Source organism: Danaus plexippus, chromosome 11 (genome assembly GCF_018135715.1).
Source record: "Danaus plexippus chromosome 11, MEX_DaPlex, whole genome shotgun sequence".
Lineage (NCBI taxonomy): Eukaryota > Metazoa > Arthropoda > Insecta > Lepidoptera > Nymphalidae > Danaus > Danaus plexippus.
In genome coordinates, this window is record NC_083544.1 from 397,496 (window position 1) to 422,747 (window position 25,252).

Genomic DNA, 25,252 nt, shown 5'->3' on the forward strand with positions numbered 1-25,252 from the left:
TTCTTTCTTTGTATCGTTGAGATGTTTTGAAAAACTTTGGATGTTTTTATATCTGTTTCCAACTTGACGTATGTAGATTATAGAGACAATGGCCTTCTCTGTTGATTTAGCTTCAAATCTACCGACTAAAGATTATATCGTCGCATTCGGACATCTCAAATTAATAAGGAATAAAAATAACTACGGTAAAACTTCACTTATTTTATACTCAATATAAAGATATAATTTAATTCTTATTGTATATAAGAAATTTCCTAATATTTTAGGATATTTTGACAGTTTAATAACAAAAAAATATCAAATATTGTATAATTTGGTTTGCTTAATAAATCGTTGCCATAATCCTGTCTTTCTTAAACAGGTAGAAATAGAAAAAACCCATACGACATCAGAAGAAAATGCATGGCGGCTAAAGTTCAAAAAAACACAGTTTGCAATGTTTCTAAAAGAAATAATGAAAGCAGCAACGGAGAAGACCATATCTCGGGTAAAGTTTAGATGGACATAACATAACTTTGGATGAAAATTTTCTAGGGACCATGAATAAACATTTCTCCTTACAGAAAACACGGCTGGAACGAGCAATCAAACGAATTCTGAAACAAGACTGGAACATTCAGGTAACCATGAAGAATCAGGTGAAGAATCATACGTAAATTTAAAACTGCTAAGTAAATCAAACACCATAGAATTTCCCACCGAGGAACCTTCAACATCAATCAAGGCCGAACCAAACGAAAGTGTCATTCAACAGAGGAATGTACAACAAGTTCAACTTCTGAACATAAAACCAGGTGATAGATATGTTAGGAGGGAAATTAAGAAATGTAATTAGCATCATTTTTTAACAATTTATAATAAACATATTCTGAATTTGAACAATAATTAATTATAGATCTTTGTAAAGAGGTTAATTCTCCACCAAAGTCCGTGGCCTCAGCGAGACCCATACCCACTTTGGGACAGATCTACCAACAAGATCCCAATGACGACACGACCACGTTTGGGGGTAGATATAACAAAATAATTATTTTATTCCTTGTAATCAAATTATAATAATTCATATCGTAATAGGCTGGTACCTAGAATCTTTAGGTGAATATAGCAACTTATTTGAACAGTCTGTCGAAACAACTTCAACATCTACTGACTGCACTACGACAACTTGCAATGGCCTCAATAACTACGGTATATAAGTAAAATAAGACTCGTAGATGTGGTTTATTCTTATAATATCATTGCTTTCTCTCATTTAACAGGAAACAATCAACAATTTAGCAATATGAATTCTAATAACGTGACTAACGTGTCTTTAATGACAAATACTTCACCGACAAAAGTATTTAAAACAACGAATGAAAATGTTAGTGAATGGCTCAGTGCAGAACTAGACCATCCCACGAGAGATAACGAATTTGGTAAATTGGTTTTTTCTAGAACTTCAAAGTCATAATAAACGTTATAAAGAATTTTATGCAAACATTTTATTGATTTACAAATATTTACTTTCACGTAAAAAGCTTTAAGAATGAAATATTTTTTTGCAGATAATAATCGCCTAAGCGTTCCAACTTTATGTTACAATCCAAATACAGATAGTAATAACAGGCTCGACAATAAGAACAGTAATCACCAGAACGACCTCAGAGAACAAAACTCAAGTAATGGCATATCAAAAACGAATATTTCGGAGAAGATCTTTGAAAGTTCTCGTAATTGTCGCTCATTGATTTCTTGAAAATATTTTTTTATGAACTCTTAATGTTACGGCTTATATTTTTAGACATATCTTTGAGCGCACAACCTACAATTATTCTAAAAACGAATGAAGCATCTGATGACTCAGAGCCCGTTTTCGTTTTACCTAAAACAAATACTGATTTCAAAGAGAAAGATTACTACCCAGGTATATAATGAACTGTAAAATGTAAAACTAATTTCCTAAACTTAATATTGTATGTATTATTTCTTGTAGATTTCCATAAGCCTTTAATGTTTCATTCAACTCCTGTCACTCCGAAAAGAAGAGAACCCATCACCAAGAGCAGGACTGCCTCCTACGTGGAGTATCCTTCTGAAGTTCTTCAGAAAACTACAAATTTTGAATCTGACGGTTAATGTTTTTTTTCTATGTCAACATGTTTATCTAAACTTTTTTTTTACTCTTTCCAAGATGCAAAAATTCACTCAGGAATAACTAATAAATTATTTGAATCACACAGGTGGCGACAATTTGAGCAGTATTGTTGAAACAGATCACGGTCTGTCGAGCTCATGGATGTTCAATCGCTATACTGATAGTTCTACACTGAGTGGTGTCACCTGGTCCAAACTGCAAATATCACAGGATACTCTCAAAGAGTCGTTCAAAAACAGCAGGTTGTGGAAATCAGATACTTTCGACGAAAAGCGGAAGACAGGAGACTCAGGTGAGCTGTAAAATACGTCACATTAAACAGTACAAATAACTAAATTCTTCTTGAATCATTGTTATCGGTTGACGAAAATATCAATATATACAAAATGAAAAAAAATCTAAAACTAATGCATAAAACGTTTTACCCTATTGCGTCGTTGAGGTAAGCACTAATTCAAACTATACCTACAAAAAATACACGCATACGCTCTGGGAAATGATTGATTTAAAATATTTTTTTAGAAAAGAACAGTAATCATGATTACTTACACCACTACTGCTGGAAGAAGGAGATCGCGAGAAAAGAGACAAACGATCAGACTGTAAGAAACTACAGAGAAAGATGCAATAAATGTCATAAGTATAGACAGCCACCGAAGAAAAGTTAGTTACTATGAAACATAATAATTCGTTTTAATTTATATATATCATTGAGAAATGTAAGACATCTGCCCGTGATCACGGTTGCTGCAAAGTAACCGAAACGTCGGGAGGATGTAGTTTAAAATAATAAAATATTCTAATTTCACAGAAGGACCTTTTAGATATCTTCGAAAACGAATGGCAATGGGCATCTGCAGGCATCGACTGAACCGAGTTTGGAAGAAAACAGCCGCGAAATGGGCACACTGGTCCAAATCGCCTTCCAAATTTAGAAGATGTTAGATATTTCTTTCTACACATAGAATATTACATAACTTTTATAAAAAAAACTCACCGGCAGCCAAACGATTAACTAAACATATTACTACAACTTTAAGTAACATTTACATATAGTTGTACTCCTGCTTAAATACTTAACATTCGTCCGGACATACGATATGCGTCAGTAGATCGTCTGATATTTTATGTGTGAAATATTATATCATTATAAAACAATATAATAAGGAGTACACAGTAAATAAATAAAATAAGAAATAAACCCCGAGAACAAAGTGAAGACGTCTTAAATAAAACTAAGTGTGAGAAACAAAATAAAATTGTCCTTTTCATCATTGAAGCTTTTCCGTTGATCTCATTTACAAGTGCGTCTAGAGGACAGTTGAGCAAAGACCTATTGGGAATGTTTATCTAAAATGCTTTAACGTAACACACTGTTTAATTTGATTTATTAGAACATTAATAGGGATTCCTTTTAAGTTTTCACTGAAACATAAATAAATACAGTTCATTTTTCAGTGGGGATGATGAACTATCTACAGAAATCCATTATATGGGACAACGCGAACGTACAGACAACGATATTCGTTTATCACGAGACTGGTATATATTACTCATATTAAACATTTTATATATATTTATAAACATCGAACCTTAAAAGCATTGATGGTGTCGTAATCGGAAACAATTCATGTTTAGCCAAAAAGCCAAAAGCATCGTGAGTCAACCATCCTTAAAACGCTGAAATAAGTCATAAATCGCGGATGTTCCCTTTCAATGTAACATGGTTTTACTTTTTAGGGACGGATGCGGTGGCGAGAGAACAGAAGTCTGCAGAGATCACGGCTTCTATCAAACTCAAATCGTGTTCCTCATATAAAAATGGTAATCACGTCTTATCGAACATTTTAACTGAGAATTGTATGGAGTAATAATACACGTTTTTTATGTTACTGTGACTAGGTTATATACTAGCTTATATATTTTTATTTCCTCCACGTCGTAAACAGAAATTAATTTGTACGTGCTTCTGATCCTTTCATAGAATACGCCGGACATTTTAAATTACATTACCAGCGTACTGAATAGAAAGTACCTAAAAACTTGTTTTAAAACCTTTAACTGAATTATCGTTTCTTGTTATTTCTCTTTAAAGTATAAAAAAACCCTTTTTATATTCCATAATAACAAATAGTGCTGACAAAGCAGTATCTTTTATTAATAACAATAATTTAAATATGCTCTATTGGTAATATATCTTATCTTAATTGTATTTAAAATAAAGATAAAACATTTTATTTGTAATTTCGTGGCTTACATATTGTTCATCAATAGAGTCCTTCAGAACTCAAGCCCCGAATTTAAATAGGATGACAGTTACTGGGGGTAATTATCAAACAGGCCGTCTGTGAAAGCAAATTTAACTAATTTTAATCTTATAATTTAAATGTCGTCAAGCAGAAATCATTTCATACATTAAATTGATGTCTCCTTGAAAGTAAATTCACGGTTTTTCTTTTAAATATTTAGATAATTGTTAACCGACACATGTTTCACTAGGGTCGTCGAAGTTGTTTCTGTCACCGAATAAACACGATAATGTTGGTTCATCTATTTTCCCCTTCCTACAATATTCTTGTAAGTGAAAGATTTTTCTAATCATCGAAACCTTAACTAGATATTAAATGTCAATTAAAATATTTATTGAAACCAGTCGATCTCTTCATCTCGGCGAGACGAGTGTAACTGATGATATTGATTCATATAGATCGATATGTTACAAAAACAGAAAGCAGTCACGTTTCCTTATAACAGTTCACTTTGGCCGTGAGCCAGAGACAGTAGGAAAAAGAGTATAATTCACAATTTTTACTTGTTTTCTTAATTAATTTAATGAACAGCTAACAACGCGGTCGTTTTCGGGAGGTATCCATCAAAATCTTCGTTCCGGGAGGCGCTCGGTGGGACCGTTAAAGAAATCAGAAGTATTAACACGCAGTGCTCTCAATCACTTGAAAAAGGTATTTAATATATTCAAATAAAATACAATACTTAATACTTGGAACTGATTGAAAGCTGTGGACTTGGAAGTTGTCACACTAAAAACAGATCGTCGCCAGTGTTTTAATTATACCTATACCTACGTAGATATTCGTACTATCATTTTGGTAGATGCATGACTGAGATTATTTGAGTTTCAGATAAATTATCACAACAATTGATACAGAATTCACGTTTGAAACAAGCGGCGTCTCAAGACGCATACACGCAGGTGTTCATCACGTGCAATAACGCAGGTAATAAGACGCGGACGAAACATGTAAAGGTGTAACGAGTCACTGAATGTCTCGAGGTGCCATGTCGTTTATTTGTTCAGTAAAGAACGACTTGAAATCAAATCTGTTCCCATTAATCTTAAGTCTATATAAAATAGTATTAATAAATTATGATTTCTGAGTATTTATTATAGAAAGTTAAAATTCTTTTACATCAGGAAGTTATCAAAGAGAAACATGGATATTTTATTTTTTTAACATTGGATCTCTGCCTATTCAGAACTATGGAGAATTTTCTTTATATAATTATATTTCTCTTTCGTAAATTTCTTTCAATAGTAGAAAGCTATTATATCAGCGAGTGGTAGACGGAATATTTCAATTTTGTTTCCGTATTTTACTTTTCATATAACCTAATATAAGCAATTGTTTGCAGATACAAACATAGTATTCAATCCAATGAACCAGAGACGCAGTTCAGCTTACAGTCAAGGTTTTCCCTGTAACGGAGTAGATACAGGTTCAATACATTATCAATAAACAATCAAATCACAACTAATTTTTCCCGAGCGTAGAGAAAAAAAAGAGTTTTAAATATATTTCAAACTCTGTTGTATATACATATATATGTTTTAAACACTATAAGTAATACTGAAACTAGTCCTAGTTTTAAAAACTGCCTATGTAACTCACATCGATGTTTAAGAAGACAATATTCTACGCTAATTTTCATCAATATTAAAAAAACTTTATGTTTATAAACTATTTAAAAATTAGATTCACATGCTGTGATCGTTGAAATAACATAAGCACAGCTTCGTCTACCGGCAACGGACGCCTCGATCAGATTTGTCCTACAAGTACTTCTCGTTCCGTAAATGCTTACATTTTCAAATAACAACAATCATGTAAGCTACGAATCAACAGCGTTCTCTCATATATTAATTATTCTAATACGTGCATGCTCTCAGCCACCGACGCCATAATTCCTGACAAAACATCCCAACACTCTATAAACGTGATGACCTCGACCGCCGTACTGCAAAGGTTGACTCACAATGGTACGTACTTAACTATATTTTAAAATTATTTATAAAATATATTATCAAAGAACGTCTCGTCGAGATTGTTGTGAAATCATTTGGAATTGAGTTGTAATAGGATTGTGATCAGTGAGAGCATTTTAATTGGATTAAAATAATTTTTATTATACAGATTCTATCACTATTCACATTAACGAATTAATCGAATGTTTCAGTTAACGTAACATAAGATACGCAAATATTTGTTTGTTAACATGAATTAATTTAATGAATAAAAGTCAATACGATTTCCAATAGAATATTGCATTAATAATATTAAATTATTAATTCCTATGTGTTTGTTACTGAGTTATGAAGAGACGACATCAGTATTCCTTTAATGGAATGAGAGATTTATTTGTTTAAGATATTTATAAGATATCTGATACTTACATATATTTTGAAATCTTTTATTCGACGCTTGTAAAGTTACTTAATTACTCGAATGCCTTTCTTATTCCCATGTGCAATATGAATAAGTAGACTTCTATATTATTTAGTTGACTACAAGAGCTATGTATCATTTCAGAGACGCAGGTGTCCCCGGCTGAATCCATGTGGAAAGTTTCAACAGGAATACTGGTCCAAGAGTTGTACCGAGACGCCAAGTCTAGTGTGGTCACGGGTAACAACACGAACTCTACTGAAACAACATTTGGTTGTATAAGATTTAATACAATATGTACAAACGATTTGTACCAAGATATTGATAAATATACGTAACATGTGTACACTAAGATAGGTACAATCTAGATTGATAGACAACCCAGTCGTAAACCGCTTTTATTAGTCGTCTCACAATAGGTCCCGTGGTCTGTATAATGGCTAAAGCTATGTGACATTCTTCATACATGTATGTTACAGAGAACAGAATGAAAAGTATCCAATAAATTATAATATAGCAAAAATCGAAGATACCTACATATTTAAAAACCTTTGACCAAAGAGTAATTATTTATATTTATAAAATTTTTAATATTCTATGTTCCAAACAATTAATCAGAAAATCACCAAAAATAATAAAGTCCAAATACAAAGTAGATTTAAGTTAAATGGAAACGTTTTATTTTATAAAATAATCAAACTGGTACAATGATTTTCTACACCGATGTTGTTTCTTAATAAAAATCATGAACTGAGCTTAATTTGAATCGTCAAATTATTATTTTTTACAATTAAAACAACTAATTATAAGAGACCAATACTTACAGACACATCAGTGCCACGAAGGAATCTCGACGCCACGTTGGTAACGGCTGATGGAAAGGTGTTAACCTGTACCGGTGAGTGAACTACAGGAGGCTCTAGCACACTACAGTACTTGTTGAATATAAGACTATACAGGAAATAAATGCTTAGGTACTAAAATAACATCGGTGTCGTCGGCCGACATACAAGCACCGTCCATTTTATCTCGTACGTCGAGACAATACGCTGTGAACACAGGTAAATTATATTAATGACATTGTATGATTGAAGTCAAACTTCAATTAAATATAATAAGCTGTATCTCAGCTACAGGCTGTTTAAATTTAACATGCGTTTATTATTTATATAACAACAGCTACGTCAAGAGTTGTGAATCAAGATCGCTCGACCGCGCCGTCTCTACACAGATGTGATGCTAAAGATGTTTCTTTAGGTAATATGTCTTATATTATAACAGAAATAGTTATACGGAAGTTATTAAATAATTTCTTTTACAGAAACTGAGAATATCCAAGCTAAGAAAAGCGAAAAAGCGACGTCGCAAATGATTCTCACACGGTATTCAGATATTGGTGAGCTATTTTTCATTAATGTTATGTTTTATCATAAATCTGTTAAAATGTAATAATTATACAGTTTTATTACAAAGTGTACCGATTGTTCTGTTTCCAGGTTTATCTGCCAGTAACATCGTTAAGCACAACTCAATCAACTGTGGTTCTCATCAGCTGACACATAGTTTTGGTGCAGGTAAACACGTTGTCTTCGTATTTAGTTTACGTAAGACGAAAGGTTCTTGAGTATGGTTAAACGGTCTGCTATCGTTTAATATGTCTGTGATCATATTTAATCGTCGCGTCTTTATATTAACATACATTTAACAACAATATCGCTGCCTTTCGTCCGACGAGTGAGAGAGCCGGTGGCCTTTCCTCTTTCCTTAACAATCAAGGTCAGCGACGCGTCCGCAGCATCCCTTATGTTGCGGATGTCCATGGGCGACAATGACTGCCTCCCCTCAAGTAGACCGTCTGCTCTTTTGCCACCTTATATATATATATATATGAGGAAATTTAAAGCTCCTTACAGAACCTACGGGCGGTAAAATTAGGTAATTTATTAACTCCCCACCTCTATTATATTAAAAGAAATTAAGTGTCTAATAAGACGAGGGCTCTTTAAAACCTTTTAATTATATTTTATGCTCATAAACGATGGATTCGGTATTGAACAATAATAATAACAGATTATTAAAAAAAAAAAAGAAAATAAAATTAATTGTATCCGCCTACATAAAGCTCCTAATCCCCTTGAAAATAAATGAAATACAATTCGTCTAAGTTAATCTAAATTGGTTTATTCCACATAAATGTTACTTTGTATTAAGATAATATCGTCCGAGTTGCCAAGAAAGCGTTTACTTGACAGGGTTCATGTAGAGAACGGTTGTGTAATGGTAATGGTCTTAGAATATGTCATAAGCCAGATATAATGTTGATTTTTTATTATCTAACGGATAATTTCATTCATTGTTTATCGTTTTTTTATATTTTAACTTTCGTATTTTAACATATAATTATAAAATTATTTGATATCAAACAGAGAAACCTATGATTTGGGTCAAAAAATAAGGGAAATACACTTTTTTTTTATATTAATATTGATAGTAGATTATATTTTGCAAGAATTAATTCTTTTTAACAATTTTAATATAATCAAAAATCACATTTTAACATAAACAAAACAAAATGTTCTGTTTCCAGCCTTATTCTCAAAAAGAAGTCAGTGAGATTTATATCGTAATTTAAGCCTTATTCTTTGCGAAGGACTTTGTATTATTCTCTAATTAATTTATTCTATGGCTATCTTCTAAATTCTGTATCCGCTTTCTTAGTATTTATTTATTAATTTGTTCCACGAAATCTTTTTTATTGTTGCTATAGGTGCTTTATATAATAATTTTGTAGAGACCCAGCCTCAATGTTACTCCGTGATCACCAATACTGATGAGGAGCCGAAGAAACCGAGTGTTCAAGACGTGGATGTTAGCAGCTGTTCCTGTTGTGTGACGAATGAAGACAGCACACAATACAGTAGTTACATTAAAAACGGTTTGTGTACAATCGAACGTAATTGTATTGAAATCAAAATTTAAGATGTCGAGAACGTTAAATTTTATGGTTGAAGTTACCAAAGACTACACAGTAGTGCAAAATATAATGCAAGTACAGTCTCATGGTGGATTAAATGGAATGTTTAGGGTCATTGGGCGGAGGCGGGTGTCAGATAGGACGCAGTCGTCTGATATCCGTGCGAGCTCTGTTTCCTGAGGCCACCGACGACGGCGCACAAGCACAGCCCAGTAGATGTAGCGCAGGTACTAGCTATAACATACATCTAATAAACAATGATTCAGGTCCACATTAACCAATAAAAAGTTAAAATTGATCTACTTATACAATCAAATGATATAAAGTCATTCGTACAATTAGGAACACATAATTTTATTTGTGGTTAATTGCATCTCGCTCAGATAAGAAAGAGAAATGATGTTATCTTTTTAAACTAATGATTTAATATATATATATATATATATATATATATATATATATATATATATATATATATATATATTATATATATATTTATATATAAGCTATCCAACATATTATATGTTAGAAAGATTATATAAATAAGCATAAAATTGAAAAGTACAATGTACTGTTTGGCTCATTAGCTTCCCCTATCACAGTCAGATATGAAATAAACAACAACGAAAGTCAGGACAATAAATTTTATAAAATTTCTATTTCGCTTTATTATCCTGAAGTGGTCGGAAATGACTTGGAAGCAAAGATTACAGGGAAGTAGACTAATATATCATTTATTCCGACACGAGATATTGTGTATTGCCGCTCAAAACGCATTAATAAAATTTCCCTTAAAATCATTTCAGTTAAATAAATACATGTATCTACTAATTGAATTTTAACCTCGAAGTCTTCCAAACGGATATCGTTCATCGTAATGAATTGTGTGCTGAAATAATTACAATCTGTATTCTAGAAACCAAAACCTTATCTAACAAGAAGATCTCGGCGTCTATGTTTACATCACAATTGGGCTTAGAGCAACGCTATCATCCTTACGAAGCCACCTCGGATGAAGGTGAGATATGTAACACACTGTTTGGTGTAGTAAAGCGTAATAAATATACAGTTTGGTGTTTAGACCGGAAATGTTATAATTAAATCGATTTTTCTAGGAAAATCTTCAGCATTAAAAGAAACGAAAATCTCATCAAGGGATAATAAAATAGTGTCCTCTAATAAAGCAACCGGCCCAGGTTCTCGTGAGTAACTTATATCTATTTCTGTAATTGTGACGCTTTGTTTTCGTCCTTTGATCTAGTCTGTCTCTAATTGGACAAAGCCTTCACGGCCGAATCGGCTGCATTCACCACTTGAAAATCACTCAAGCGATTTGTTATTTGTGATCTCTCTGAACTATTTATATGAAACCGAGACATGTAACTAAAATAACTCTAAGACCTGTGACACTTCACTTACAATTAGGAATCAATACGATTAGAATAAAACAATTGTTTTTTTTTTAAAGAGAAGCCAAGCAAACAAAGTAATAGATCGGCTTGTGTAAACACAAATTCGAAAATGAACACCAAAAAATCCAGCAAAATCACAAACAGCCTCGACAATAGCAAATGGATTAAGGAATCAGTGGAGAAACATACGGGAAAATCTTCTCTGATACAAGCGTCAGGTAGATTATACATTGAATAGATTTACCCAGATACACTTCTGAAATATGTAGTTTTACTACGATATATTTATTAACGAAGGACGATTTTTTAGTGAATCAAATTAGTTTGAGGCATTTATGAGTATTTTATGATAAAGTTGAAATAAAAGTAGAAAAAAAATAATGTTCACATCCGGTAACTTTTGATGTCAAATAATTACATCCTGTAGATAGTAAATAAAATTTTGTCGTACAAATTTACAAAACCACTTTTAACGTTAGAAAGCCATTACCAGGCTTTCCAGGAAGATGTTTTAAATTACTTGAGAACGAACAGCGTAATTAACTTTCCGACGTGAAGCTTCGCTGTGATTTTGGTTCAGAGAATTTTTGTCATTTAAACGATAGCATGCATTACGTTACAATTTTAAGAATACTTATACAGTATATGTTTTTATTCCACATTGATAATGAAAGATATTCAATATTAGACATAGAAACAATAGTGAAGGTCAGCGAGGTGGCGGTGAGGCAGTCGCTGCAACGAGCATCAGACATCGCCAACTCCGCTCACAGAACGTGTTCCAAACAAATACACAAGCTGTCCAAAGTTCTTTTGAACTCTGATGTCAACTGCGGTAACATTCAGTAGTAATCAGTCGAGCTTCATTTGTAATTTGTACCATTATGCATATAAATAATAGACTCTCGTCTATCGCAGTGTGCTTTCCAATAATCTTATGTAAAACGTAGGTCCTATATTCCTTCGGGAAAAACTAAATTTTCGCTGTAATTTTTATTTATAACAAAATTTAAAATCAATTTAGAACTATGTATGTAACTGTCAATCGTTTAAAATAAAGCGTTTTTAATACAAAACTTTTCTTTAGTTACAACCAAGACATATGAAATTTCAAATAAGAGCGTGACAACAACCGGATCAGGGAGGAAGGCGATAGCGGAGACTGAAAAGAAACCTTGCAAACTATTGACCATGGACAAGATTACTTCAGGTAGTTTGGACGATCATAGTTAGGAATACGAGGAAAATAAAACAATATACAACTCTCAATTCCAGATGAAGTTGTAGTCAGGGAAACTAAGGCGTCGGTACTTCAAGCGCAAACCAACGTCCGTGATGCAGGTAATATTGGAGATGCTTCAGAATATGTTTTTCGTAAAATAATCATATATGTATGTATTGTCAAATTATCTCAAATAAAGATCTCAAAACGAATTTCCTCGCTAGGAAGAAGCTCTATCTGATTGTATTTTTGTTACAAGAAGAGAGATGTAATAAAACGCATTTTTAAATTAACAGTAATTTAGTTCTAAATTGTGTCTGGTCTCGTTGGAATATTTTTAGCCTAGTAAAGAGTAGCCATTGGTATTCATAAGAGACACACAATACCATCATAGAAAGCTGTTCACTGAGGCTTATTGCTCGCATATTAAACTCCTTTGAGATACGATTTAACATGACGTTTGACATATGACGTTTCTTTCGGTTACAAGAAGAGTCCCTTAACCAGTCCTGACTTGTTAAATAATCAAACTATTTTCTCTTGTTAATATATTTAAAAATGAACCTCAACTCCTCCAGTGAGTTATAGCGTAACAGACATGCAGTCCAATAGAGGATTTCTCTTTTTAAGTGGGTAAAAAATAGCCTAAATTACTCCTTATAACGTTACGGATGATGTAAAATCCCTATCTAAATCGTTTCAGCCGTTCCGGTGATTAACCGCAACCAACAGACAGACATACAAAAATTTTTATACAAGCGGCTTTGATGTATGTATTATATACAGTTTGTTATGCGCTTAGTGAAAACCTTATAATCTGGGATTAAAAACATACTCTCTAATTTATATTTGTAAGTATAGATGATAATTTTGCTGTTCCTAGTTCCGGCATCGCCAATAAAGTGCTCACCGAAAACGAGTTCAAAATTCAGTATATTATTAAAATTGGACAACGTTTACGACAGTCATTGTGTGGTTACTATAAAAATCGACTCTAGAAAACAAAAATAGGTAGGATTTTGATTATCTTGTGATCTCGTTATATGTCAATTTAATATTAACGTGTTGTTTCTCTCAGCGACTGACTGCCTGTGCGCGAGGAGGTCGGCGACCGCGCTGACGTCGCGCCACGTCCTGCCGAAGAAAACACTCTGTGTCGCGGGCGGTGAGAGTAACCCAGGTACACTACAGTTTACTAAGATACCTCTTCATCGAAACATATTCAAAAGGCAGCTAGGGTTTACTTACTACGCTTTAAAAATTGTATACCGTATTCCAGTTAATGCCACAAGTGACGCCATCCGTGTCGTATTAAATATAATATAATATAATATAATATAATCCTTAGAATTATTTTTATGACTGATTATAATTATTTATAACACTGACCTAACTGTAACTCTGTAAGGGCAATATTAAAGTATCACACTGTATTTGAAAACTATAAATACTGGCTTCAGCCATTTTGTAAGACATTACTGGAAGTAACGCTGAACATTGAAAATCTAGTCTGAAACTGTACCTCGGACAATGAATCATGATTCTGAGACAATCATGTATTATTTTGAAAAATGTTCCCGAAGTCCGACTAAAAAAGATGCAAAAACTTATAAAAGCAGTGATGTATTACCCCTCGAAATATAATTTATTTGACGATGCTTGGTCGGCTTGTTTAAGATTTACGACTTTACTGAGATCTATAAAATATTAGTGCGCCAATAAAGCTCGGCCGTCTTGTATCTGTAGTACGCACGTCAGCTGAAAACTTTCGACAAACTTATTCGTATGCAATTTGACGTTAGTCTGTGAATTTTGAATTTCTATTTAAGTTTCGCAAAGTTCTCGACTCTGTAGTGCATGTGGTGTAGTGTCATATCTCAAGTAGTGACGCGTGGCAGCCGGGAGTAACGAGTTCTGTTTAAGGGACTGTTTTGGTTCGACGTTTTCGTAACAGAGGAAAACATTGTTACATCGTTACATATTGTTACTAGTGGCGCCATCTGTACTATTTAAAATATACTATAATCCTTAGAATTATTTTTATGACTGATTATAATTAATTATAATACTGAGCCATTGTCATTTTGTAATTGTAATTTGAAAACTGTAAACACTGGCTTCAGCCATTTTGGAAGACGTTACTGGAAGTAACGCTGAACATTAAAAAACAAGACTGAAACCGTACCTCGGACAACAGTAACTGAGTGAAGAGAGACGGCTTGGAATTGATTGCTTTATAATTTTAGAGTACATTAACTTTCATATATTTATTACAGTATGTAGATATATGTACATGTAAATATAAATATCTGAGGAGCTGGTTTGTCGTCAGAGTGTCTCTTCGTGTACGATCGTCCGAGGTGTGTTGTTCATAACGCCAGCGTGGACGTCGCTGTCCAGATTCAAACACAAAAAGAAAGTCAGTATTAGTTCATCAACTTTAATAGGTTCCTTATTTATTATTAAATTACCTCACAGCGTCACAACTTGTAACCTTTACGATCACCAATTCTGGAGTATGTATATCTATTCTTTTTAATTTCCTTATTAATTATGATATTGTTCTAATCAGTAGTTTTTATCACGAAAATACAAGACTTTGTAATCAGATTTATATTTGTTTTCAGTGTTATGAAATTTATTAAAATCTTTTTCAGTAGTCCGTCCGAAGAGATCACATTCGCAACATTCTATAGCTGTGGAGGCCATGTTACCCTGTCAGGTGTGCTGCTATCGTCGCCATGGGGTCGCGGGGGAGGCTCTGACACCCAAAGGTCATTAGAATAAAATTAAGAACTAATAAAGGTAGAGGAATAAAAGCACCCCAGGTATATTAAGAACAAGCAACATGTTTACTGTGAGTCATCATGAATTTATGGTCCTCGAACCACTGCAGACAATTATCTGTAATTCTTAAACGGTAGACAAACTGATGAATGAAAAACTCACAACTTACTCGATGTGTTCGTTTATGTTAATAGAGTACAAGTCACTGTACGAAGCGACCAGACTTATGATGAAGGAGGGTTGCGACTCCAGGAGCTCGAAGACTAGCAGCAACTCGTCCAGCTTTGATAAAACAGGTTGTCTTTTTTGGGATAAATTTTATAAAGTGAAAGGACTCGCGTCATAAGTACAATTCTCATTGATTGTGTGTTGTAGTAAAGTATGAAGAGGCCATGAAGATGAGATCTCAGATGACGTCATGCCTCGACCATCTGCCGACCCAGTGTTGTTGCATGAGGTGCACGCAGATAGGTGAGGACGTTAGTACCTACTGCATGCGGACACTTGGAAGCACTTGTTGTTGATAATGGAGGAAATAATGTCAAAGAAGTTTTTGTTGTTATGCCGGTTGAGATATGAAACCTTTGACATTCGGTTATTTCATTATTTTATAATCTACCTTCACGGAGTGTTTATTAATCGTTCACATGTTTTAACCAACCTTTAATTTAAAATGGCCTAGTTTTATTTATTGTCCCCAGCCCACACCGACAACCGCTCCATTCAGGCCGTGGAAGACTCGTTCCTTATTTGCCCAAAGTGTCACATTAAAATTACAGATTTACCAAAGGACGCGCCAGGTAACAATTTTAACTTATTTTCAATAAAATTGCATTCCGTGTCATCGTTAATAGAAAATGGATGTAAAAAATCACAAGAAATATTTTAGAATGCATCGAAGATTACGTGAGAGCTAGCTTAGGGACCTCGTGTCGCTATTACAGCAATCTACTAGCTATGAAGCTGGGACGAGTTAGAGATAATTGTGAGTACATACAATCTGACACAAGTGCTTTAATATTAAATGATACTGCGAAAAAATAACAAAAATATGTTTTTAGTCATAAAGCACCTAGCGCCATCTGTTGTCGACTCGATCTATCCTCTGACGGTGCCCGAATACTACACCGAGGCGTGCACAATGAAGCCGAGCGGGAGGATGGACGAGAATTGCCAAGTGAAAATCCCGGTGACACAAATGAAGAGTATACGCAACATGATGACCACTCTCACCAGCTCGTGTGTACTGACCCCGACTGTCAGCGACACGGACCTCACCGCGCACGACAAGCGAGATCTGAGAGCCGTCTACTACATACTGAGCGGCATAGAGGGCAGGATCAGGCGCCTCAAGAACAACCTGCACGACTAGTTCGCGGCGCTCATAATAGATGGCGCTGTTTAGAAAAATTTGATCGTCAAATTCGTAGTTCTATGAAGCTGTTCTTTTTTTAAATATTTGTGACGCGTCAATTTATAAAATGTCCAATGAAATAAAAACCATAATTATATCATATTATTTTATTCAATAAAAACGGAGAGACGTTGCGCGGTTGAGGCCACTCTATACTGGCTTTTTACATATTGGAATTATTGATTGATCAAAAATGTACACTTGGATAAAATAACATCGATAGAGTATTGTGTGATTTACATTATATATGACATCACTACACAGCTGACCCACAAAAAGATTACTCCACGGGACATGTCCAGTGACCTATATACATATAATATATAAAAGCTATGAAGCTCCGCTTACAACTAAAACAATCCGACCCTTTGATATATAATGTTAACATACTATGTACAGCGCACCATCATTACAATACATACTGGAGTATAGGAAGTATTATATGTACAAAGAAATTCAAACTTTATATACAGAGCCATAAGAACTATAACGAAACGACGGACTCAGAACAAATGATTAAAATAACTAATAAAGAACAGTCTGAACATATTACACATTTACAGGAAATCAGAAGACGTCGTAACGAAATAAAAATATTGTTTATAACTATATAAAACTTACAAATTAGTAAAATCGATTGATCATTATTAAAGTACTATGTGAAGTAAACGCGTGCCCAACGACACCCGTCCCCGCGAACAGCTAACGTCAAGGAGCCCCTGACAAGGAATGTGCAGACCCTGGGACGGGGAGCTGAATAATGATTTAGATGGAACCGGTGGATAAAAATTATTTTTTTTATTCCTTCAACCAGAGCTTGGAATCAATATGTGAGTACTTGTGGAAATTATAGATATATCTGTAAATATTGAACATTATTTTCTTTTACAACTCATTATGGGTCATAACCCAAAAAAAATAATATATATGTATATAAGAATTAGTATCGAGAGGTGTTGAGTTAATATATAAATGTTATCTAACCGACGGCGTCTATAGCGTGGGCCGTCACATGAGTGTTCTAGGAACGAACACGTGCACCAGGGAGTCCCAGCCGCAGTCTGCCAACGAGCGAGGCCGGAGCGCGCTCCAGTCTAGACCGAACGTGAACTCCGACCTGTGACGGATAGTCTCCAACGGAGACCAACCCAGCTTTAGGTCCCAGATCCTAAAATAATGACGTTTTATAATTTTGGGACATAAAAGACAAGAAATCTTTCACAGAAGCACGTCTGGAGCAGATGAGTTTTTTCGTCGCATGAGGTTTCCAGATGATAAAATTATATTCTCTTTAATTGCAATCTTATTATTCTTTAACGTCTCTGTACTTCCAGAAGTACTTCTGGAAAAACACCTGAGTAAAGACCAGATACAATGAAGCTCGACAAGACGCTATTTGATGAGTGATGGAATCCTTTCTACTGGATTCTGTTGGTTTGGGTTAAGGGTCTGTTGTTGGAGAGGAGAAACTGCTTTAAAATATCACATAGATAATTTCGTGACCTGATCTGTCCGACATGTATCAGCGCGTGCAGCGACGTGTTTCTGTATTCATATATATATATATTTTTATCGGTCCATAAGGGTTTTTGACTTGTAATATATGTAAAATCAATGAAGAATTCGTCGCACTCAAAACTGAACATTGATCTTTTAATAGTGCACTGTACTTTACATTTGATAGTTTCTTGATTAATAAATGTCCATCAGACTGATAGTCCGTAACACGCACTGTAGCGAGAATGCACCATAGACATCGTTTAATACTACTTCAGAAACTCAAAAAAGTGTTCACCGAATGAATGTCAAGAGACAATACTAGGGTATGATGTATTGAGTGAGTGAGTGAGGGAGGTGAGTGTGGATATTAGTTTACCTGGTGGTGAAGTCGTAGGAGACGGCGGCGAGCACGGCCGGCGCGTGCGGACAAAACTGCACGCGACGAACGGCGCGTTCACAACCTGCACGAGGTCACACCAACGATATACCAACAACAACAACACTTAGCGTCCCGTCTGATACGACATGGCTTATAATGTGTAACACAAGCCTTAGGATATAACAGTCTGTGACGGACCAAAGAAAACATTGTTGTCCATGAGCCATGTCTCAGACGATAAAACTGGCAACAAAGGTTTAAAGTATGCACATAGTGTGTGTAGTGTACTGGCTGTGAAGTACCTCTGAGTGTGAAGACGGGAGCGGCGAGGCTCCGGAGGTCCCAGCCCTTCACCAACCCGTCGGAGCCGGCGCTCGCCACCAGACGACTCTCCGCCCCGCTCCAATCACACGACAGCACCTGGCGCAGGCGACTTCCGGTTATATGATACATTCAGGAAGTGGAAACAGGAGACTCGGGGACACAGGATTAGCTCTTATAATACAGAGCTGTTTCAAGTAACGCGATTTATTTATTCAACTACAGTCATCCCTGTGCTGAAGACGAAGATGAATAGAAATATTAAGAAGACAGAATGTTTGTCGCAAGTGAAATATGTTAAGAAGGGAAGATAAGAGAAATATTTGTTCGCGCTGAAGGTCGCGTCGTTAAATGTATTGAAAAACATTGTAGCGGAGTGTAACGAGTTTGTTGTCTTCGTCATGTCCACGTAGACCATGTTCTGGCGAGAAACTTGGAAAATGCATTGTTTTAGATTCAAAAGTAATTTTACGGTTCAACATCCAGAACTAATTTACTAGAATATATATGGAGTGTAATAATTGATTTATTTTACGTAATCCCAACCAAACATGTGACTACTGTACAGTTTAGTTGGTCCCTCATGGACATTGTGGTAGACATATATTTTGATATAACTTGTAGTATAAACAATTTATTATAATATTTCTCTACAAATAAAAAAAATTAAAAAAATCTATAAAATAATTTATAAAAACACACTATATGAGTACACGTCAGCATGAAAACTATTTTTTTATCACTTCCACGACAAACAGGTGTCTGATCAGCCAAAAAAATAATTTATTATTCTTAATTACAAAAAATACTTACGTATAACTGACGTCAAGCCGAAAACTTATTGTGAATATTAAAATTATATTTCTTAACATAATTGAGGGGTCTCTAAATATACTGACTATAACTGTATGATGCTGACGTCACACTGTGTTCTGATACGACACGACTTCAACATATTCGTGGGACAAAATTTATATTCCTGGAAAAGCTGTTTATGCACAGAATCTTTTTTAAGCAGAAAGCTACCGCCCTTTTACCAAGTAGGGTGCAAAATAAAAACTCACCTCAGCATCGTGTGCTTTGATGACGGCTATAGGGCGTTGCTCCGAACACGACCACAGCTTGAGGTGACCGTCCCCGGACACGGAAGCGAAGGTCCCCGGGGAGTGAGGGGAGAAGGACGCCGAGTACACCAGCTGAGAGTGACCCGAGAACGTACTGATACACGCCTCGGACTCGGGGTCCCACTACGAGATCGGCCAAACAGACAGCAGTATGACTTCCAACGTCTTTACATACACCATGAACCACTTGAAGAGACTACCCTCATTAATACTAGTCGCAGATGAATTGATTTAAAAAACCTTTTATGATAATCGAAAATTCCTACAATATATATATATGAAACATGTACGTGACACAACTTATTACACTTAGAAAATATTTTACAAGCGCTATATGTTTATTTATTTTTTCGCACAAAACAAAAAATATCCATGAATAATATATTTTTTTTATAATGAACATAGCAATTCTAATGTCTGCGAATAATATAAATGTCATTGAGCACCGAGTAAAAGTATAACTATACCAATTTGACGGTAGTGTCCCAGCTGGCGCTCAAGAGCTGTCTCCCGGGCCAATCCACGGAGCACACCTCCCCTCGGTGGCCTCTCAACACTCTGAGGGGGGCGGAGCACCCGGCCCGGCAAACGAGCACCGCTCCGTCGCCCGCCCCGCACGAAGCGAAGCCCTCCGTGCACCCCGACCACGACTAAACAGAACCAACCTCATACTCATGATTCAAATACACACACACAGACCCACACACACACGCACACACACACTGACACACGCTATTATTATCAAAAATGATTTTTTATTAACCTATTATATATAGTTAGCTACACACGTCATGAAACACACAGCCACATAAACTGTAACTTGTTATAAAATACGCGTAGGAACTCTGTTTTAATTGTCTTATGAAGGAAAAAATAAGTAACATTGAAAATTAAGAAAATAACTTAAGGCAGATACATCACTATCAGTGATTAAAAAATAAAAATTTATAAAGAATAAGATTTTTATTTTATATAAATATCATAAGATTAATTTTAATTATATGTGGCTATGTAAATATATAACATGACCTTATATATACATAACATACCGAAGTGGCTTCTTACTTTTCACCAAGTCCCGTGAGCACTTAAAGAACTATGAAACTAATATCAAAAAGCGTTTATGGAAATTTTAATCAGTACATTTATTATATAACTGTTTACTAAACAACATAGAGATTAAAGAATGATTGAAAATGAAATTAATTATGTACATACTATACTATAAATATATATTTTTATATACAATAATAAATAAATATTATAAGTACACGAGAAGTAGCTGGTGTTACCAACATTATGTATAGGGTAGCATCATGAGGATATAGCACGGCTAAATCTAAACTGGACTCCTTACAAACTACGAGTGAAGGAAGACATTCTACTAGGAAATCTTAATTAAATGCGGACGACTGAAACTGTAGAACAAACTATAAGCTTGTTTGTCGTAATATTGTATGAACACATAACTACACTTGTGGGATTTCAGGGGGATTGTTATTATGAAAAAATCTATTATGGGATTATGACTGAGATGTCCCAGTGCGGTTTGTTCTAGAACACCTTTATTGCATTACAGACACACCCACCAGTGACCCTTATGGTGATGAGTGGTTGAAATAAGTCTATTAATTACAGTTTTAATATGTTTTTTTATGTCTCCAGTTACTTGTATTTGTTAAATGTCATATTTTATTACAAAATTTATGCAAAAACTTACAGCAGACAATGAATTATAATAAAGATGATGGAAATAAGATATTGTTTTAACTATTACATAACTGAGCTCAGTAGATTACCCTGTTTGTGATAATTTATAAATGTTTCAAGGGAATTTTTATAATTACCACATCAAAGAGGCCATCGCTCCATTCAATCTTCTGTAACTCAACGAGATTGCTTCCATCTTGTGTTAGTTCCAAAAAGAACAGTGTTCCACCACCAGCTAAACCATAATACTGGCTTGTGGCTACTGCCAGGGTATCGGGGTTCGTTCGAGAAAATCTTACACTGTAGCCATGCCGGCCAGGTGTCAGGAAGGTTGGCATCCTGAATGTATAACTGGAAATACATAAAAGCTTTATTAATAAATATATATATTTATAATAATCGAAATTTATTGTAACATTAATCTTCTAATCAACTAATTAAATTACACTACTTAAGTGTGTCTCTTTTTCTAATCTCCCAAGGACACCCAGTAAAAAAACCTAGATATATCTTAATAGCGGACTAATTCTTTACTCTACAAATCGAAAGTAGTTTTCTATTAATTCAGTGTGAAAAAACGAAATCCATGAAAACAATGAAGTTATAGTCACGAAATACATAAGTTTTTGATACGAACATAAAACCTCTTAACAGAATTTTAGTTTTCTTATTACATTATTAAGTTGTCAAGACTAGATACGAAATTCTATTTAGATTCCAATTGGTTTTATTCATAGTAAAATACTTTATTTAAACAACTTAATATATAATACAAACGACAACTAGCAAAAAACCAAAATAACCCTTTCGAACTGTCAAAACAATGTATGTCATTGTGACGTATCCTTGGTCGGGTCTTAGTTTGAAAACAACATAATAGAGTTGTCACTACGATATCGATTTTTTTACCGTCACACGATTTTAATCCAATTTGAACACCTACGGCAACAAATTAAATCTCATTAGGCCACTCTACGTAGGAAACCCCACATAATTTTCGCATATATAAAGGGACCTACCCAAGCCCAGACATTTCTGGTGAGCGCTTCACAACTCACACAATCCTATACAATACTCCATATTATAAAGTCACCTTTTTCGAAAAGTAATATTTAAATCGAGCATCATGCTTGACTTCCTATCCTTAGCTTTCGTGGTGGCGGTGAAGGTTTTCAAGAAAACCACACCCAATGGAAAGGTTACGGTTTACCTGGGCAAGCGGGACTTCATTGATCACGTTGACTACTGCGATCCTGTCGATGGAGTCGTAGTGGTTGACACCGAGTACCTGAAAGGACGAAAAGTTTACAGCCAGGTATAGGCATTAACGTGTCTAGTGAAAAGTGTTTCTTGTGTCTTTCGAGTGCTAATTTGAAATATTTTATTTATTTCTACATAGCTGGTCACGACCTACCGATTCGGTCGCGAAGAAGATGAGGTCATGGGAGTCAAATTCTCGAAGGAACTGGTCATCGGCCAGGACCAAGTGGTACCAATGGTCAACGCGAAAATGGAACTGACACCTGTCCAAGAAAAGCTCTTGAAAAAGCTCGGACCAAATGCCTTCCCATTCACATTTACCTTCCCTGAAATGTCGCCCAGCTCGGTAATAATATCAAAATTTATAATTCTAATGCCAAAGTTATAATTACACACCAAATGATACATTTCCTTGTTTAGGTCACTCTGCAACCATCTGATGAGGATCAGGGCAAACCCATGGGTGTGGACTACTGCGTGCGAACCTACGTAGCTGACAACGAGGATGACAAGGGCCACAAAAGGAGCTCCGTTACCCTTGCTATCAAGAAGGTACTCAAAATTCTACGGAACACCCAAAAATTTGATATTCAACTGTTGAGGCTTCATTTCATATTTTTTACTTTGTAGCTGCAACATGCCCCAGCTTCTCGCGGACGACGCCTACCTAGCTCCCTTGTCAGCAAGGGCTTCACTTTCAGCAACGGCAAGATCAGTTTGGAAGTGACCCTCGACAAGGAAATCTACTATCATGGAGAGAAGGTTGCCGCCAACATCATCGTTTCCAACAACTCCAGGAAATCTGTTCGCAACATCCGCTGCATGGTTGTACAGCATGTTGAGATTACCATGATCAACTCTCAATTCAGCCGCCACGTTGCATCTCTGGAAAGCCGCGAGGGTTGCCCAGTAACACCCGGAGCTAGCCTGTCTAAGACCTTCTACTTGGTGCCTCTGGCTCGCAGCAACAAGGATATTCGAGGTTTGCGAGAAAAACATTTACAATTTTTCATCAAACCAAAACGAAATAAACTTATTCGACTTTTATTTAACAGGCGTCGCCCTGGACGGCCACCTTAAGGAGGATGACGTCAACCTCGCAAGCTCTACCCTGGTGTCGGAGGGCAAGTGCCCAGCTGATGCTATTGGTATCGTGGTATCTTACTCCGTACGAGTGAAGCTGAACTGCGGAACTCTGGGAGGCGAGCTTGTTACGGACGTGCCATTCAAACTGCTGCATCCTGCTGAGGGTAAGTAAAATACTTCAGGATAAATATAAATATTTTTTGTGTTAGTGATCTACAATTTGTTATACTGATTTACAGGAAGCGTAGAACGCCAACGTTTCAACGCAATGAAGAAGATGCAATCCATTGAGCGTCACCGCTACGAAAATTCTCTGTATGCCAACGAGGAGGAAGACAACATCGTTTTTGAGGACTTCGCCCGCCTTAGGATGAACGAACCGGAATAAAGGACTTGTAACATCACATTCATCGCCACCAAAAAAAATTGAAAAAAAAAATATAAAAAACACAAAAAAAAATCAAGTAACACCACGAAACTAGGCTCACTCGATTGATTAATTCGATTCAAATCATTCTTTTACCGTCATCTTCCTACGGATTGGTAACATTAACCTCTGCACTGAATTTCAGTTGTAACTAAATTTTATATTTAAGTTACTGTTGTGTTATCAGGATAGTGTGAGTTCGTTAGTAGTAAAATTTGAAATGTAATCTAAATTAAATAATCAAAACTGTAATATGAATCACCAGTCAAATTACCTTATTCGTTGTGAACCTTTGTGAAGATCAATAAACAGCCATCACCAGAACTTGACTCTTTTCTTTGATTTCCCTTCAGCAACTGCTTCTGATAATAAGGTTTCTGATAAGAAATTCAAGTAACTTCTTGATGTGACCGCTCTAACAACTTGTGCAATACTGACATCACATAGAAATGATTTGCATAAGATCTTCTTTGCATAGTCTTGTATCCTTTGTATTCAGTTGCATTCAAAGGGGTGTGATAGCCCCACCACCTTAACGATGACCCCTGCTTCTTATAAGGTGTTTTTATTATATTAACAATATGTTTATTTCGATATGATTTATCATCGGTTTCTTATAAATATTGATAAAAATCTTGCTTTGGATGGTAAATCGTTTTTTTTTTAAACATTCAATGACTTTTCTTTCACTCAAAAAAAGACTGTAAAATAGTTTATGGCACTTTTAAAAGTGTATTAATAAATATTGTTTTAAGCAAAATGAAGAGAATGAAGAGAATAAAAACTTTCAAAAAACCAGCAAAATGAGTTATTAAAA

The 25,252-nt window shown here is 35.2% G+C and overlaps 3 protein-coding genes across 13 annotated transcripts; 2 read left to right on the top strand and 1 right to left on the bottom strand.

Moving 5' to 3' along the window:
• Positions 1-88: 88 nt before the first annotated feature.
• On the top strand, positions 89-16,726 carry LOC116765454 (uncharacterized). Of its 10 annotated transcripts, none has more exons than XM_032654893.2 (41): positions 89-185; positions 362-487; positions 564-794; positions 896-1,009; positions 1,075-1,188; positions 1,260-1,418; positions 1,548-1,712; positions 1,784-1,906; positions 1,976-2,113; positions 2,223-2,429; positions 2,660-2,800; positions 2,949-3,077; positions 3,596-3,679; positions 3,878-3,961; positions 4,637-4,714; positions 4,978-5,097; positions 5,278-5,373; positions 5,789-5,872; positions 6,324-6,413; positions 6,964-7,059; positions 7,646-7,717; positions 7,794-7,880; positions 7,999-8,076; positions 8,141-8,215; positions 8,316-8,393; positions 9,611-9,754; positions 9,904-10,020; positions 10,710-10,811; positions 10,909-10,995; positions 11,262-11,423; positions 11,894-12,040; positions 12,293-12,418; positions 12,481-12,546; positions 13,506-13,607; positions 14,760-14,846; positions 15,085-15,201; positions 15,409-15,510; positions 15,590-15,685; positions 15,916-16,014; positions 16,104-16,199; positions 16,276-16,726. In XM_032654893.2, the coding sequence occupies exons 1-41, from the start codon at positions 89-91 to the stop codon at positions 16,584-16,586; spliced, it is 4,827 nt and encodes a 1,608-aa protein (XP_032510784.2). In that variant the 3' UTR covers positions 16,587-16,726. The 10 variants fall into 10 exon arrangements, 9 of the variants coding, with proteins under 9 accessions (XP_032510784.2, XP_032510786.2, XP_032510785.2 ...); XM_032654895.2 differs by having other exon boundaries at positions 15,088-15,201; XM_032654894.2 differs by having other exon boundaries at positions 12,293-12,415.
• Positions 16,721-22,479, bottom strand: LOC116765456 (peroxisomal targeting signal 2 receptor). Of its 2 annotated transcripts, XM_061521959.1 has the most exons (8): positions 22,300-22,479; positions 21,800-22,013; positions 20,420-20,602; positions 19,893-20,075; positions 18,810-18,927; positions 18,505-18,589; positions 17,613-17,796; positions 16,721-17,487 (listed from the first exon to the last, which is right to left on the bottom strand). In XM_061521959.1, the coding sequence occupies exons 2-7, from the start codon at positions 21,998-22,000 to the stop codon at positions 17,637-17,639; spliced, it is 930 nt and encodes a 309-aa protein (XP_061377943.1). In that variant the 5' UTR covers positions 22,001-22,013; positions 22,300-22,479; the 3' UTR covers positions 16,721-17,487; positions 17,613-17,636. The 2 variants fall into 2 exon arrangements, with proteins under 2 accessions (XP_061377943.1, XP_061377942.1); XM_061521958.1 differs by having other exon boundaries at positions 16,721-17,796.
• A 203-nt stretch (positions 22,480-22,682) lies between these two features.
• LOC116765455 (arrestin homolog) lies at positions 22,683-24,759 on the top strand. The gene is made up of 6 exons (XM_032654902.2): positions 22,683-22,977; positions 23,062-23,268; positions 23,343-23,474; positions 23,553-23,904; positions 23,978-24,172; positions 24,248-24,759. Exons 1-6 carry the CDS (start codon positions 22,789-22,791, stop codon positions 24,394-24,396), a joined length of 1,224 nt encoding a protein of 407 aa, XP_032510793.1. The 5' UTR covers positions 22,683-22,788; the 3' UTR covers positions 24,397-24,759.
• The last annotated feature ends 493 nt before the right edge of the window (positions 24,760-25,252 follow it).